This window comes from Myxocyprinus asiaticus, chromosome 6, assembly GCF_019703515.2.
Source record: "Myxocyprinus asiaticus isolate MX2 ecotype Aquarium Trade chromosome 6, UBuf_Myxa_2, whole genome shotgun sequence".
NCBI lineage: Eukaryota > Metazoa > Chordata > Actinopteri > Cypriniformes > Catostomidae > Myxocyprinus > Myxocyprinus asiaticus.
The window spans coordinates 33,810,846-33,827,524 of NC_059349.1; the positions used below are offsets into that span (position 1 = coordinate 33,810,846).

At 39.0% G+C, this 16,679-nt stretch overlaps 2 protein-coding genes across 3 annotated transcripts in view; one reads left to right on the forward strand and one right to left on the reverse strand.

Annotated features, from left to right (window-relative positions):
* LOC127442139 (uncharacterized) overlaps positions 1–16,679 on the forward strand; it is a 439,805-nt gene that overhangs the window by 83,014 nt on the left and 340,112 nt on the right. The window lies entirely within an intron of this gene.
* Positions 1–16,679, reverse strand: part of asap1a (ArfGAP with SH3 domain, ankyrin repeat and PH domain 1a) — an 80,841-nt gene that overhangs the window by 43,527 nt on the left and 20,635 nt on the right. For both annotated transcript variants that reach the window (XM_051699925.1, XM_051699924.1), the window contains exon 4: positions 962–1,034. In XM_051699925.1, the coding sequence (XP_051555885.1) occupies positions 962–1,034 (73 nt within the window). The remainder of the gene's footprint in view (positions 1–961; positions 1,035–16,679) is intronic.

Consider the following 16,679-nt stretch of genomic DNA (forward strand, 5'->3'; position numbering starts at 1 on the left):
CCAGAGGGCATGTAAGCACGTGAGCCTGCCTGGATGGAATGGCGGGGAGAAGGTAAAAAGGAGGCTAGCAGCGTCTAATGGAAAATGCAGTGCAAAATGTCACACATAAGAGATCAAGAGAGACACTACCAATACCATTACGTTTCTTGTATCATACCTGGACATTCAGTGTAATACTGTGCAACAAAATCATTCCTGTTATTTGGTGCTAAAAAAAACATGTTTTACTACAGAGCAACTTTTTAGTAGGCTTGGTTTTGAAAGTACATTTTCCATTAACTGAGATTAATAATCATGTTTAATTCCAGATAGCCTCCACTGGCCTGCAAAAACTAACCACCACGGTGTTTACCTCAAATACCTGTTTCCATGGTAACATTGATTTCACTAATTGTTGATTCTTTCCTCTGAATTGTGGGTAGTGTAGTACTTTACCAGGAATTTGGCAATTAAACACTTTTTTTACCCCCTATATACTATATATATATATATATATACACTACCGGTCAAAAGTTTTGAAACACTTGACTGAAATGTTTCTCATGATCTTAAAAATCTTTTGATCTGAAGGCGTATGCTTACATTTTTTAAATTAGTTTTAAGAAAATGTCAAGAGTACATGTCTGCAAATTCTAGGCAAAGGGTGACTACTTTGAAGATGCTAAAATATAACACAGTTTTGCCACCATTTATTTTGGATTTTGTTTAGTCACAACATAATTCCCATAATTCCCACAACATTATTCCATAGTTTTGATGACTTTACTATTATTCTAAAATGTGAAGAAAAAAAAATTATAATAAAGAATAAGTGTTTCAAAAATTTTGACCAGTAGTGTATGTGTATATATATATATTTAGCATAATGTTAATGACTCTATTAAGGTGGTATTTTTTGAATGTTTTTTTATTTCCGCAACTCTACTGTTGAATCCTATGCACAGCCTCGGCTGGGTCTTACCTTGACCCGAGTTGTAGATTGCTTTTACGGATTTCTTGACCTTTTGTAAAGCTGTTCGGTCCTGGTCCAAAGCCTGAAAAGACAGACAAAAAGAGAAAAGAGTAGTTAAAAACAAGACCAAAATAAGACTGTGATTCATTTATGATTCATGATGACTTACACAGGAATTACATTGCTGGCCACACCTTGAAGGGCATAACCAAACTCCTGGGATCTCATAATCACACTGTCTGTAACCATGGCAACAAATGCACAGCAGGGGCTTGAAAACTGTTTCTACACTCAGATGGGCCAACAAGTTGTGAAAATGTCTGATATATTTCTCATAAGACTGAATTACATGCTTACAAATTGCTACATTTAAACATTCAAGAGATGTTAGGCAGAATGTTAGTTTCAGTCGCCATTCACTTTCATTGCATCTTTTTTTCATTCAATGAAAGTGAATGGTGACTAAGGCTAACATTCTGCCTAACATCTGCTTTTGTGTTAAATGGAAGTAAGAAAGCTATTTGTAAATCATGACAGAATTTTCATTTTTCTTTAAAAGGTTTTATTGACTAACAGAAAATCCACTAACTAATAAATGTAATGAACAACAAAATAGATCTCCTCAGACAAGACAGCATTGGGTAGTTGAATGAAACTGTTCATGGGTACACACAACTTGACATACCAGAATGGACCCTTGACAGGCAGTTTCCTAGCAACAGTAGCACAAGGGCGGGAGAACCCCTAATAGACTAGAGTCTATTTGAAGGCTTTACTATCAGATGTGGATATCATTTTAAAATTCAAAACCATTGGGAAATTGAGACCATAGTAAAGAGCACATGCCCCTGAAGGTCACAGATCTCAGCTCATGCATTCTCTTTGGTTCACTGTCAATGTTCGGGATTGGCAACCATGTACTATGCCTAACAGAGGTGTGACTTTTGTCTTGTACAGACAACAGCAGACAGGAGCAGATCAAATAAGGTCTGTATAAACAGCTAGTCATAGTCAATCTAACTCATGATAGCCTTGATTAATGTCTGTAACCACAGTGACAAGATAATGATAATAAATATCAAGACAAACAAAAAAGCATAAATGAACAACCGGGGCCTCGTTTCCCAAAAGCATGGTAAGCCAATCATCAAAACAATCATACAAATCATCTTAGAATTACTGGCTGTTTCCCAAAAGCATTGTAACTTAAGTAGTACTTGAACTTGACTCCAGCCAGGTCTCCTAAGCAGCTAAGTTGTGCATGGATCGCGGAGAATAGCATGAGCCTCCCATGCTGTGAGTCTCCACGGTGTCATGCACAACGACCCACGTGATAAGACGTGCAGATTGACTGTCTCAGAAACGGAGGCAACTGAGACTTGTCCTCCGCCACCTGGATTGAGGTGAGTAACCGCACCACCACGAGGACCTACTAAGTAGTGGGAAATGGGCATTCCAAATTGGGAGAAAAGGGGATACAAAAATAAAATAAAAAAAAGTAGTACTTGAACATCGTCGTAGATCTACGAGTCCTCTGGAGTAATCATAGAGCGCTTAAGAGCATCTTAAGGACATAGATTTATGCAGAAACCTGCAGGACAACACGAAACTACACTTCATACAATTTAATACTGTTAATGTTGAGATTATTACACTTTATGCAATAGTGTACAATGTGACCAAGATACATTTTTTTAATAGAATATACAGTATCTACAGTAGGTCTACTTATATCAATTAGCCTATATATATTTTTAATTAGGCTAATGTATAATAATCTATAATTATATAGTTCAAAATAAATGCATAAAATTGATAAATAAATGATCAAATAAAAAACTGAATAAATAATTAGGCCTAAATCAATACATTACCTACACAGATTTGCGTGTTAGACAACATACAGTGGCATGCAAAGGTTTGGGCACCCCTGGTCAAAATTTCTGTTGCTGTGAATAGTTAAGTGAGTAGAAGATGAACTGATCTCCAAAAGGCATGAAGTTAAAGATGAAACATTCTTTTTAACATTTTAAGCAATATTAGTGTATTATTTTTATTTTGTACAATTTTAGAGTGAAAAAAGGGAAAGGAGCACCATGCAAAAGTTTGGGCACCCCAAGAGATTTGAGCTCTCAGATCACTTTTACCAAGGTCTCAGACCTTAATTAGTTTGTTAGGGCTATGGCTTGTTCACAATCATCGTTTGGAAACAAGTCCTGCAGACTGATGAAGTTAAAATATAACTTTTTGGCCGCAATGAGCAAAGGTATGTTTGGAGAAAAAAGGGTGCAGAATTTCATGAAAAGAACACCTCTCCAACTGTTAAGCACGGGGGTGGATCGATCATGCTTTGGGCTTGTGTTGATGCCAGTGGCACAGGGGAAAATTTTACAGGTAGAATGGATTAAATTAAATACCAGCAAATTCTGGAAGCAAACATCACACCATCTGTAAAAAAGTTGAAGATGAAAAGAGGATTGCTTCTACAACAGGATAATGATCCTAAACACACCTCAAAATCCACAATGGACTACCTCAAGAGGCGCAAGCTGAACGTTTTGCCATGGCCCTCACAGTCCCCCGACCTAAACATCATCGAAAATCTGTGGATAGACCTCAAAAGAGCAGTGCATGCAAGACGGCCCCAAGAATCTCACAGAAGTAGAAACCTTTTGCCAGGAAGAATGGGCAAAAATCCCCCAAACAAAAATTGAAAGACACTTAGCTGGCTACAAAAAGCTTTTACAAGCTGTGATACTTGCTAGGGGGTGTTACTAAGTACTGACCATGCAGGGTGCCCAAACTTTTGCTTCGGGCCCTTTTCCTTTTTTTGTTATTTTGAAACTGTAAAAGATGAATATAAAAAAGTAAAATTGCTTAAAATATTAAAGAAATGTGTCATCTTTAAGCCTTTTGGAAATCAGGCCATCTTTTGCTCGCTTAGCTATTCACAGCAACAGAAATTTTGATCAGGGGTGCCCAAACTTTTGCATGCCACTGTAGTTGGTACAAGATGGCAGCAAGATTGTTTTACAAATGAAATTCAGAGGGAATAGAGATTATATACTTAAGGGTAAAATTGTCTTTCTTGGCTTGTCAACATGTCTTCCCACATTCCTCCTCTTCTATAACTTCCTCATCTTTCTCTCAGACCCTCAAGGGTGCTCTCGCCCGGACCACAATGGGCAACATTGGCCATTATCACTTTTGGGAGCAAAGAGCAGACCTTCGCTTGATTGTTGAATGTTCCTAAAGTGCAGCCTCCAGCTCTCTATTTTGCACTTCGATGACAACACGGTAGGCCTGCTCGATTATGGCAAAAATCATAATCACAATTATTTTGGTCATGTTGAGATCACGACTATTTAACACGATTACTCATTGGCTTTGGAAACATCATGCATTTATTGAACTATTTAAAAAAAATAAAAAATAAAAAAATGTAACAGTGGATTTCCTTGAATTTGAAATGTAAACTGCACTGGGTAGAGGAGGAGGCTATTGTCATATGGTAATTATTTTATGTTATGTATAAGACAAGCCTCCATTGCCATCATTTACAGCAGGGATGCTCACGCTTCTATGGAATGAGATCTTCTTTTTCATCATGTTATTGCAGCATATTATCACAATACCAAAATTTCAGTAGTCGGTAGTGGAATTTAACGATTCTCAATACCAGCTTCAATACCGCAACAATTAATAACACTAACTATCTAATATGTTAATTATGGAAGAAGGGTTTCACGTTCTTAAATAATTATTCAAGACTAGTAAACAGTTAGTAATAAAATAACAATAAAAAAAACAGCAGTGAATAGAAATAGATTAAAAATAATAGAACAAAAAATACAAATTAAGAAAATTCAGTGCTTTTTTAACAACTTTTAAAGTTTTTAACAGCAGTTTCAAGTATTCAAGTAAACATTCAGAATGAAATGCTACATAAAACTACTACTGGTCTTCACTGTATGATTATAATACATTAATACTTTTTAAAGCTACTAAAGTTATTCAGTCAAGAGCAGTGATTGTTTTTCTCATTTTCTTATTATGGTTGTTTGATTATTATAATGACACACTACACTAGACGGCAACAATGCACAAAAAAAAAAACTGATTAAGAGTAATATTTTTTTCAATCAAGTTTTTCTTTCAGTATGGTTTCAGTGCAACAGTAAATTTGTTAACATCTGCCACTTACACGAAATTTGCCGTTTCTGCCGGTAGCTAACGGATTTGTGTCAGCCACAACTAAAATCACAAACACGCCCCACCCAAACTTACACACCCAAATGTACCCAAGAATAATTCTGTGGTGTCCTTAAAAAAGCCCTTCAAATTTAATTAAAGACAGAACTGTATGCCACAATCTCAAACCAAATTCCTCAACTTTCACAGCAGCTCTCTCAAAAATGTCACTTTCAAACATCTGTTCTAATATCACAGGACATCATTTCTGTCTTTTTCTTGAACATTGAGATCTGATGTGAGCTAAATCTAAATATCTAATCAGTTGAAAATCCAGGAATTTTGAATATGAAAAAGGGACAAGAAAAGTAAATCACAAATAGCCATTCCTATGCTGACTGTGCCCAGGAACAGGAAACAAGTCATCAGCTGATAAAAGCCACTGGCCTCAGAGGCATGTGCATTGCATTTTTAATCCAGTTTGTAGATTGATATATGTTTAGAGATTAGATGTATTTCTATAAACCATTTATTGTGTTCACCTCTCCCTACAGGGATCTGAGGCCGAGAAATAATGACCATTTGGACAGCTGTGGTGCAGTGGTGATGAAAATAGTAGTTCTGAGTCAATAATGAGATACATGATTTCCCTCTGTGTCCATTCTCTCATTTTCCTGCAGCTATGTTTGGACTTTGGTACACCAAAGTTGGACTGCCCACTGCAGTCCAGACAGAGACAGACTCGACAGGTCAGGACTCTTTTAGAGCTATTTCTATCCTTGACTATTTGGGACATTTCCCTTGTTATTTCATTGTTATTGACTATTGTAAAAATTTAAAAAAAAAATAAATTAAAATAAATATATATATATATATATATATATATATATATATATATATATATATATATAGTATATAGCTACAACATCCTGTAACTACATGCTGGCATTTAAAGGAATACTGTACTCAAAAATGTTGTTCCATCACAACCCATATGATGTTATTACCAGTGGTTTTGTTTTGTCCATGGAATACAAAGGAAGACATTTTCAAGAATGTTTACACAGCTCTTTCCCATACACCAAGTTCACGATGACTACAACTGTCGAGCTCCAAAAAAAAAAAAAAATAAATAAATCCTTATGACTTTTGCACTATATTCCATGTTTTATGAAATCATATGATAGCTTTGTGTGAGGAACAGACCAAATTTAAGTCGATATTCACTGAAAATCTACCCCTCAGCCAAAGCTCTGAAATCTCAATCAGATTTGCGTTTAAATTCCAAAATTGCGGCTCAATGCCTCACATCATTAATTTCAACTTAAGGTCTATAGACTTTTAATTGTAAAGGTCTATGGACACCATCTGTGACATGCTGTCAGTTACTACAGACAATAATTTCTCACTTATTTCCCACAGGCAATCATTTTTTAACTTGATGGAAAACTTGTTTTGCACTTATACAATGAAAAGTAGCAGGTAAGCAAGCAGCACTGTGAATAAATGTTTAAAATACGCAACTATCACACTCGAAAGTATAACCCTGAAACATTATGCGTGTATAATACTGCTAAATAATTAATTTTGTGTTCTACACAAGAAAAAAAAAATCATACAGGGTTCAAGTGGTATACATAGATAACAACAACATTTTAATACCCTTAAATTGTCCTTTAATTCCACAAATGCAAGCTGATGACTTACTAAAGATGGAAACTAAACCTCTAGGAAGTTTTCAGTTCTGTTGCAGCTGTGTATCCACTTATCCTGTAAATGTGAAGTAGGGAAGCTGACTTTTGATGTATGCCCAGTAGGGTAATGTCATTATTACATGACTAATTACAACAATCTGACCACATACTTAAATGGCCTTATAGGCTATTAGGCGTGATCACAGTGGGATGAACAGAACGGTGCATAAGAGCACTGCAGAGATGATAAGACTTGAAGAGTTTTGAAAGCTCAGCATGTGACTTACCAGGGGGCCAAAATCTTCATTATGATCTGGATAATCTCTTGACCTTATGGGTTTGAAACACCTTACATCCTCATTGAGCCACTTTGTACATTTGAGTTTATCCTTGAAAATAGCATAATTTATAATTATAGCCTGATCTGGCTTAACATGGTCAGTTTGCTGTGTTTTTGTCAACCTAACATTCTGAATCCTGAAGTGAGGAGACCAAAAATGAAGTGCAGCACTACATCTGCTTTATTATACAGACACAAAAGGTTAACTGCCCTATTGAGAACAGAGGCTAAAAATACATTCATTTGCACCATAAAAATATGATACACTAAGAGACACTCACAATTAAAGGCTACTTTCTCCTATCATGACTAAGCATTTGTTTATTGGTGACTGGCTAGACTGCAGTAACATGCTAAACTTGTCTACATGCCATACTCACGATGAACCTTGACTCCCTATTGACCTACTCTACCAACTTTTTGAAACACTACATTCAAAGCAAGGTCAAACACTAACACTCACTAAGCACCAAATGCAAGCAAAAATTGGCTTTGACAAGTAAAATAATACTTCTGTGACGATAACTTTGTTAGGAACTTCAACATAATACATGATTTAAGCCAAACTGTAAGAATAATAGTCTTACCCATACTGATGTAAGTGTCGTGACTCGTGAGTAATCAACAAACCTACAAACCATCTACTTAAGAAAATGTCTGTCGCAACTCATGTGTCTTCTACAGACTGACCTCAGTGAAAAAGTTACCATGATAAGTTTATCTAGGATGCCTAGTTTTTTCACCAGAACTTGTGCAGGTTGAAGTCTACATTTTTACAGAGAGACGGGGCTTATATATGCTGCTGAGAGTGATACAGTACAGACTGATCTTACAGCAAAATCGGAAAAAGAAGGTTGACTTTTCTTTAGCTATAATTGGTATGTGCTTACCTAAATTCAAAACACTGCCTCCAGTGGCCAAAGCCAGCAAGTGTTGTTGTGCGTATAGGCACGTGTGAGCTCCATTTTCTGGGTGAAATTTCCATGGAAGGGCACTAAAGCGAGTTGTGAAACAAGTTGTTTTCAGCTGTACAGGCTGTAATACAGTGAAGAGGAATGCATATTTTATGTAAAAATGTAATGTTAAAGGGAAAAATGCAACCTTCGAATTAAGCTTGTCACTGATTATGTGAATTCAATTCTTCCTGGTTTCAATGCAGGATCCAAACCCGGGTCTCCCACTGTCCTGACGCAACGCGCTACCAGTTGCACCACAAGGGAAAGTTAATATCGTATTGCAGCACTATACAGTAAATAAAGTGATTTCTGTGTGACAACATTGAGTTTTTCCTTAATAATTAGATTTATTGAGTGTGGGTAATTGATAATTACCATCGGTCATAAACTTACTGTCATGAATTCTAATTTACATGAGGAAAGTGTTACGTGCCTGTTACTGTGTTTTTACTTGCATCAATACGTCATTTTTCAGTCAATGGGTGAGTAGTTCAGTACAGTATTTTATGTCATAAAAGCCTTTATTGTAAAAGACTGTGTTGATAAATAGGTTTATAGTGCATTTAACATGTTTTCTGCTGAGTTCATCTCCTGCACGGTTAAAATAGGCTGAGCGACTCATCTGTCCTCTCACTGCGGCTTCAGGGACGCAGAACTGTGGCTCATGTGCCCATTATAACCTGCAGACACAAACACCCTAACAAGCGTATCTCCAATCCTGGTGTCCTCCATCGAAGCTGTTGTTGTTGTTATTGTTGCAATTGTATCACATGTGCAACCAACGTCAGAAGAAAAATGGTCAACACTGCATTGCGTCATCACAAGGGTATTTTGAAGTTGAAAATGCAAGAGGGAAAAGTCTCTTCCGGAATGTAGTTACTCTAAAAGTTGTCCTTCCAGTTGGGGAGTACCAGAACTCTAGGTGGGACAGAGACTAAAAAGAACAAGAAGATCAATATTGGACCTTATCAAGAGAGCCAGTGGAGAATCAAGACCTACTTATGCCTGCCAAGTGAGAAAAGAGAACGCTTTCCACAGCCAGCCAAAAGGTCTTTTACTAGAAAACTTTTCCAAGACCTGAACAGACTCCTATGTGCACATTAAGGTCAAGAGACCTGCACCAGCTATCAGCCACAAGAAACATGAACTCCTTGAGGAATTACTTCTCTCTACCAAACCAAAGCCAGCACTCTTTACTGGTAGTGTGGACAGGCTGGAGTGTACAGCACAAGAAAAATGCTCAAACTTTATTCTGTCTGTTTTATTACAACAACTCTGGGGACAAAAAGATACAAACAAACAAGAAAATTTGAGAAACGCAATGGGAAACATTACATGAAGTCAACCCCCCAATCATTGAATCTGTTGCTCTTGATATGAAAAGAACAGGTCATTATGCGAATTACAGTCTGTTTGGTGTGTATCCATGGAAGCAGTCCCTCTGACACTCAACCAGAATGCTAGGTATGCCTTTTATTCTGAGGATTTCCGAACCCTCAGTATGTTCTTTTCAAGTCTGATAAAAATTACACAGACACACACATAAACACACCGACAAAAAGACACAGACACACAAAAAGCCAGGTGGAGATGCTGAGAAAAACACTGTAATTTGCTTAAAAAATATATGCAGAAAACTCAATGAATCTGTCAGGTACACAACGTGCCTACATTCCACTCAAGTTCAGGATATCAACTCAACATTTATCCTTTTTGACTTAACTCTTTTAAGCTCTGAGGGTGTATTTAAAGAGTTCCTGTTTCAGTGGCAAACCCAAAATTAAAGGCTTATAACTTGACAAAAAAACAAAAAAAAAAACAAGGGGGCTCAAGTGTTTGTTATAATTTTAAAGAAAACTTTTCAAATGTTTTAAAATAGATTATGATAAATTCTGAGACTCTCAGCCTAAAAAAAAACCTGAGCCAAAAATTTACCTTTTTTTACATATTTTTCTGATTTGACATTATATACCTCAGGGTGTAAATAAGGTTGCTCTGAAAAACTGCAGTTCTAAATCATGTCATCTGTAACTGAGTCAAATGTAATTACAGTGATTCATCAAATGACTCTCTGCACAAATATGAAGGACTATCACCACTGGTTGAAGCAATCTGAACCCAATCCGATTGGTTTAGCGTTCCATGAGGCTAAAGCATTTCTGATGACGTCATCTGATCCAGGAAAGCTAATGTGTTTGTAGCCAGATGGCAAGATGCCAGATACTGTGTGCACATTGTGCTTTTGTGGATTTTCTAATGATTTCAACATTCGATTACGTTGTGTGTGGGCTCGTTTTAAAGATAATCGCCTCCTCTAAGTAATGCTATGTGATATTTTATGTTCTGTTTATTTGTCCTAAAGTTATAAACGAAAATGTGGCATTTGAGCAACACCTGTTCACATAAAACAAGGATGTCAATGACATATACTTAGCCATTACTCACAATATTTTTGTCTGCGTGTAAAACAAATAGGTGGTTGTATTCTACTCTTTGAGAGCTTTCCAACAACATATGACACATAGCTATTTGATTTGTTTGATGTTTTTACCGATTACAATAATATGTAGTGTAAACTTTTTAATAAATGATCAAAACAGAACACTTCTGATTTGTCTGCAAATTTCAAAGCACTTGTTCAGTTTTGGTCATACTGCATACATGCATTGTAAAGTAGAGCTTCTAAGCTTTAAAACGATACCTATTTTGTGTTGGTCAAGACTGTAGTTATTAAAATTTTTATCATCACATTTTTTTCTCGCAGGGGGCCAGCCGAGCTAAAAGGGTTAAACTACATGATATGTTTGTGGTGACTGTTGTTGTCTTACATATTTAGCCATATATATTTAGGATATCAGTCAATATTGTCGTAATTTTATGACAGAATCTGTTCATGTGGAGAAAACAATGAATATAGTATGAAATTATTTAAAATCCTGGAAAAAGTTACATTAAAACAAGAGCCTATAATATACAGATGTTTTGCTGAGGGCCAATGCCAAAGCAAAATGATCACAATTTTTATACCTTAGCATTGTTGAGTGGTTGAAACAAGTTCAATCAAAAATTGTTGCTTAAATATCAATAACTGCAAAGCTGTGAAGTAGTTCCATTGTTGATTGAATAACAATGGCATATCACTTCAGCACATTCTTTGAATATGCTAGTAGTTTGAATAAATTACTAGTTTCTTACTAGAATACATTACCTGAAGTAACTAGTAATGGCAGCTTGGGCTGTTTCTAAAGCAGAGACGTAGGCCACGTCCACAATAATATGTTGTTGTTTCGTTTCATTATGACATACTTTGGACAATGATGATGTAAGGAAACTGAAAACATAATTTTCAAACAAAAAATGCATTGAGTATTGTATTAAGATAGACCGTAGCATTTGTGTTACATACTTGCATAGAGTATATTACGGCCAAATAAACTCTGGAATGTTGAATTACTGAAAATGAAGGAGTTGCAAAACTTTTCATTTTCAATTATTCTTTATCTAGTCTTTACCTATTGATCTTTTACATGAAAAATAAATCATGCTCATTCTGTGAATTTTTATATTCTCTTTGCAGTAATAATCTATAAGTCTGAATCAATAAGAATGTAAATGACTGAATTTATAGCAAATTCTGAGACAATTTGATGTATTTTACACCTAAAGAAAACACAGTAAAGTGTCACTAAGTATATTTAGCCCAAGACAGAGCACTTGTGAATGGGAGAAATTGGAATGCCCAATATGGCAGATGTAGAAACAGAAGTCCCACCTTACCGGTAAAAGAGCCAATCACCTTTTAGATCCAAACATCGCCTGTTTGTCAACTTGAGAACGTGCATGTGCATTAGCTGGACAAGCCTGAAAAACTGAATTTTTTTGCATGATCTGAGGTAAAGAAGCACAATTTATGATACCATTGTTGTCAGATTTTACTACCAAATCTGTGAGGATATCATGACACCTTAAGCTCGCCCATAAAGTTAATCCAAAAATAACTGATATACTTAAGCAAAAACTAAACTGATCTTCAACAGTGCTGATTTTAAACAAATTGTTAGCATTAGAGGCCTGTGAAGACAGGGGTGCTGGTCAGCCCCGAAGGCCTGTGAAGAAGACAAGTCGTTTATGTCTAAGAGTACATCTGGTGACCTTACCGCAAGGACAGGAGACACGGCGCACTTTCTCACACTCAGCCGCTGCATGTGCTTGTATAAGCATCCAGCTGAGCTCAATTCTCAAATGACAGACACACAGCACAATCACACATAAGCAGAGCCTGAGCCAAGAGCAGCAGCAGCAGCAGCAGCACTGTTATTCTGCTGACTAATACTCAGCAGCCACTATTCCACTACAGAGACTGTTACTTCTGACTGATAATTACACAACCGCCAGTCAAACGCACACATCCGGAGCATCCAAACAAGCAAGGCATAATGGTTAATAGTTATTTTGAATTGCTATTGATGCATTTTGCAGAAATCAAGTCTCTGAATAAGAAATCAAAACTTCAGTTTCTTTTAGTCCATGTCCTTTAGCTTAGAAGGCATCGATAAGCTAGTTTACTTCTAAGAGTTGACAATTAACTTTCGCATTTATAAAGTGATGTCTTTCTCTTTCAGAAAAGCAGACCAAAAATACTGATGACTAAACTTGCACTACAAAGTTTTGTCCAATCAAATGCTTTCTAGAGTGAGAATGACCCTTCTCTAATACCACCTGAACCCAACTAGCAATAACAAGTACCAAATTATGGTTCTTGGCTGTGAGGTACCTAAAGGTTATTAGCTATTTTAAAAAAGGCACAAGCCCTTCAATATGTTTCACCTATGTTTCAATAGGAAATACGTAAGCACTGGAAAGAAAACTGCACTTATCAAGCAATTTCACTGGGTATTTGGTATTCCCCACCCCTTGCATGTTTGTTTATTCAATATTTTGACTCATTTCACGATGCTTTCATCTACCAGTAAGAGTGCAGTACTCTCAGCTCTCAATTTAATACTGTGGCAGTGGGGCCGTGGTCGAGCGTTTGTCCGGAGAGAGAGAAAGCAGTAATGATGCATACACCTGAGCCAGATAATGACTAACACCTGTTTCCAATTGCAGTAAGCTTGGGGAGAGCGGTATAAAAGGGAGAGAGTCTAGAGTCGCTACCTGGGTGCTTGATGTTGTGAAGCTGATGTGTTATTGTGAAGCTGAAAAGCTGATGTTTTAATGTGAAGCTGGAAGCAGATATTTTGTTGTGAGCTGAAGACACTTACATTAAAGGTTGACTCACGTAGAATTTGAACCGCCTCCCGTGTCCTTCCTCCTTGAACCTCTTTATACTGGTGCCGAAACCCGGGAAGGTTGGAGGAAGTACGCCTCATGGAGTCCTTACAGTTGGCAGAAGTCCTCAAGTCCCTCACCGGCCTACACCACACCCACCATCAGGCCCTGTTGAGCTTCGACAAGACCAAGATCGCTGCTTTCACGAGATCTTCCGAGCTCAAGCAGAGGACCGGCATGCGCTCCGGAGCCTCCTTAGCCAGGAGAAAGTCCCAGCCGTGACCCCGGACACAGCAGCCACCATGCCCCCACCCACGCTCATGAAGATGGGGGCAGAAGATGATCCAGAAGCCTTCCTGGACCTCTTCAAGCGAACCGCTGAGATCTGGGGTTGGCCGCGTGCCCAGTGGGCGGCCAGGCTCATTCCCTTGTTGTTCGGGGAAGCCCAACTTGCAGCTCAACAACTGCCGGTGGCTAGTCTCCTGGAATACAACGACCTGAAGAAGACCATCCTGCAGCGGGTCGGCCGCAGTCCAGAGAAATACCGTCAGCTCTTCAATTCGATGACGTTGGAGGGGACCGGCCGCCAGTTTGCCTTCACCCAACAGCTCCGAGACGCCTGCCGAAAGTGGCTTCTGGTGGAAGACCGCGACGTCAAGGGAGTTATAGACCAGGTAGTGCTGGAGCAGCTGATCCATCAACTACCAAAAGGAATGGCGGAGTGGGTCCAGTGCCACCGCCCGGCGTCGCTGGAGGAAGCTGTCCATCTGACGGCATACCAGAGGGTGGAAGAGCCCTCCCACTCTCTCTCCCCTCCCCCTGTGTTTTTCCCGATCTCTTCTACCCCCCCAGTGACTTCATTGCCTCACCGCTCTCCCCCTCAGGTGGATGTGCCCAGAGACGCAGGTGCGGATGTAGCGCCTGAGCCAGCTTGCTGGAGTTGCAGGGATCTGGGGCACTTCCTGGATCAATGCCCTGTAATGGAGCTGAGAACTGTGGTCCGGATTCCCGACACTCCTCGGACTGCCCCCGATTGGGCCGTAGCGTACAGGATACCAGTAAGTGTCAAGGGGAGTACTCATCAAGCCTTGGTGGATACGGGTTGCAACCAGACCACTATCCACCAATGTTTGGTTCAACACGAGGCTTTGGGCACAAACAAAAGGGTGCGGGTGAAGTGTGTGCATGGGGATATTCACAACTACACTGTAATGACCCTCATTATCAAATTTCGGGGGAAAAAGCATAGAGTGGAGGCGGCGGTTAGTTCTTGCCTCACCCATCCACTAATTCTGGGGACTAATTGGCCAGAGTTTGAAAATGTGTGCGGATGGGTCCTGCAAGACAGCGGCTAGATGTGAAATGTGCGATGCTTTGGCAGGGGAGGCGGAGCCGGGGCCATCTTCATCAGCTCCACATCAGGATGGCATGAGGGAGGGGGAGGCTTTGGCCCCTCCCACCATTCGGGGGTTTCCTGAAAGAGATTTCCCACTAGAGCAATCGAGAGGCGAAACCCTTAGGCATGCCCTTGACCATTTGAAAGTCATTGATGGTCAGCGTCTCCAGCCAAACGTCGCACTTTCATATCCTTATTTTGCCATAATAAAAGTGCGGTTGTATCGGGTGATGCAGGATGCTCAAACAAAAGAGGATACAACCCAGCTGTTAATACCGCAGAGGCGGCGGGAAATGTTATTCCAGGCGGCTCACTATAATCCAATGGCGGGTCACTTAGGGGAGAGAAAAACACTGAACCGACTAATGGCCCGTTTTTTATTGGCCGGACATTTGTGGGTATGTTCGCAGGTGGTGTGCGGCATGCCATGAATGTCAGCAGGTGAATCCACCAGCCACCCCCAGAACACCATTGTACCCCTTCCGCTGATCGAGGTCCCCTTCGAAAGAATTGGCATGGACCTCATTGGGCCATTAGAGCGGTCAGCACACGGACATCGCTTTGTATTAGTCCTGATGGACTATGCAACGCGATATCCGGAAGCAGTGCCTCTGCGCAACATCTCAGCATGCAGTGTTGCGGAGGCACTCTTCAAAATAATCTCCCGGGTGGGGATTCTGAATGAAATCCTCACTGATCAAGACACTACATTTATGTCACGGACACTCAACGAGCTTTACGAATTGAGTATTGAGTCGATTCGCACCAGTGTTTACCATCCACAAACAGATGGGTTAGTGGAGCGATTTAATAAAACCCTAAAAAATATGATTCGTAAGTTCGTGCATGAGGATGCTAGAAATTGGAATAAATGGCTCAATCCCCTGTTATTCGTAGTGCGAGAGGTCCCGCAAGCCTCCACAGGGTTTTCCCCATTAGAGCTGCTGTATGGGCGGCGCCCGCGCAGCGTGCTCGATGTCATATGGGAAGCTTGGGAGGAGGGAACTTCAAACAGTAAGAATGAAATTCAATACGTTCTTGATCTTAGAGCAAAACTCCACACTTTGGGGCAACTAACACAGGAGAATTTGCTCCAAGCTCAGTTTGCTTATCAAATGTGATCAACTTGTGTCTACATTCAACAGCGCCACCCAGTGTATTCTGTTATAACTGCCAGTTTTAGTTTGTGTGTTCATGATTTAACATGCATCTCACTGTATATATGGCCAGCAAAGCAAAACTTTCCGAAATTCGAATAGTATTTTTACTATTCGAATAATTATTGCAGAATGAATACTCGAGTATTCGACTACTCGTGCACATCCCTAGTTTCTATCTCTATCCTCATTCCCTTTAGGCCTGTTATCAAGATCGACCTATGGTAGTCTTGCGAGTGAAGTAATGAGCACACCTGGCTTAAAATGTAATGCGCTCAGCGCACATAAGCGAACAAAACCAAACTCGGAGCACATCTATTACTCTGAGCACAAGATGGAGTTGTGGAGTACAGAACCGCTCTGAAACACTGTAATAATGCACTAAAGACAAGACAAAACACAATACAGACAGGACAGCACATCACACATAAACTTCAAAGCAAACAGACTATTTATTTATTTAATTAAATCGCAGCCCTTTGAGGTTTAATAATTGCAAAAGATCATGTGGCGATTTAGATTTTTTCAATTCACCGTGCAGCCCTAGTAACATTTATATTTTAAAACTTTTTGTAATACACAATGTAAAGAACACAATAATTTAAAAAAACATTTAATAAAATACACTAAATGGCTTTTTTTAAATCTGATTAATCGAAGAAATAATCAAAGATTAATCGATTATCAAAATAATTGTTAGTTTCAGCCCTAGAAGCTACTGA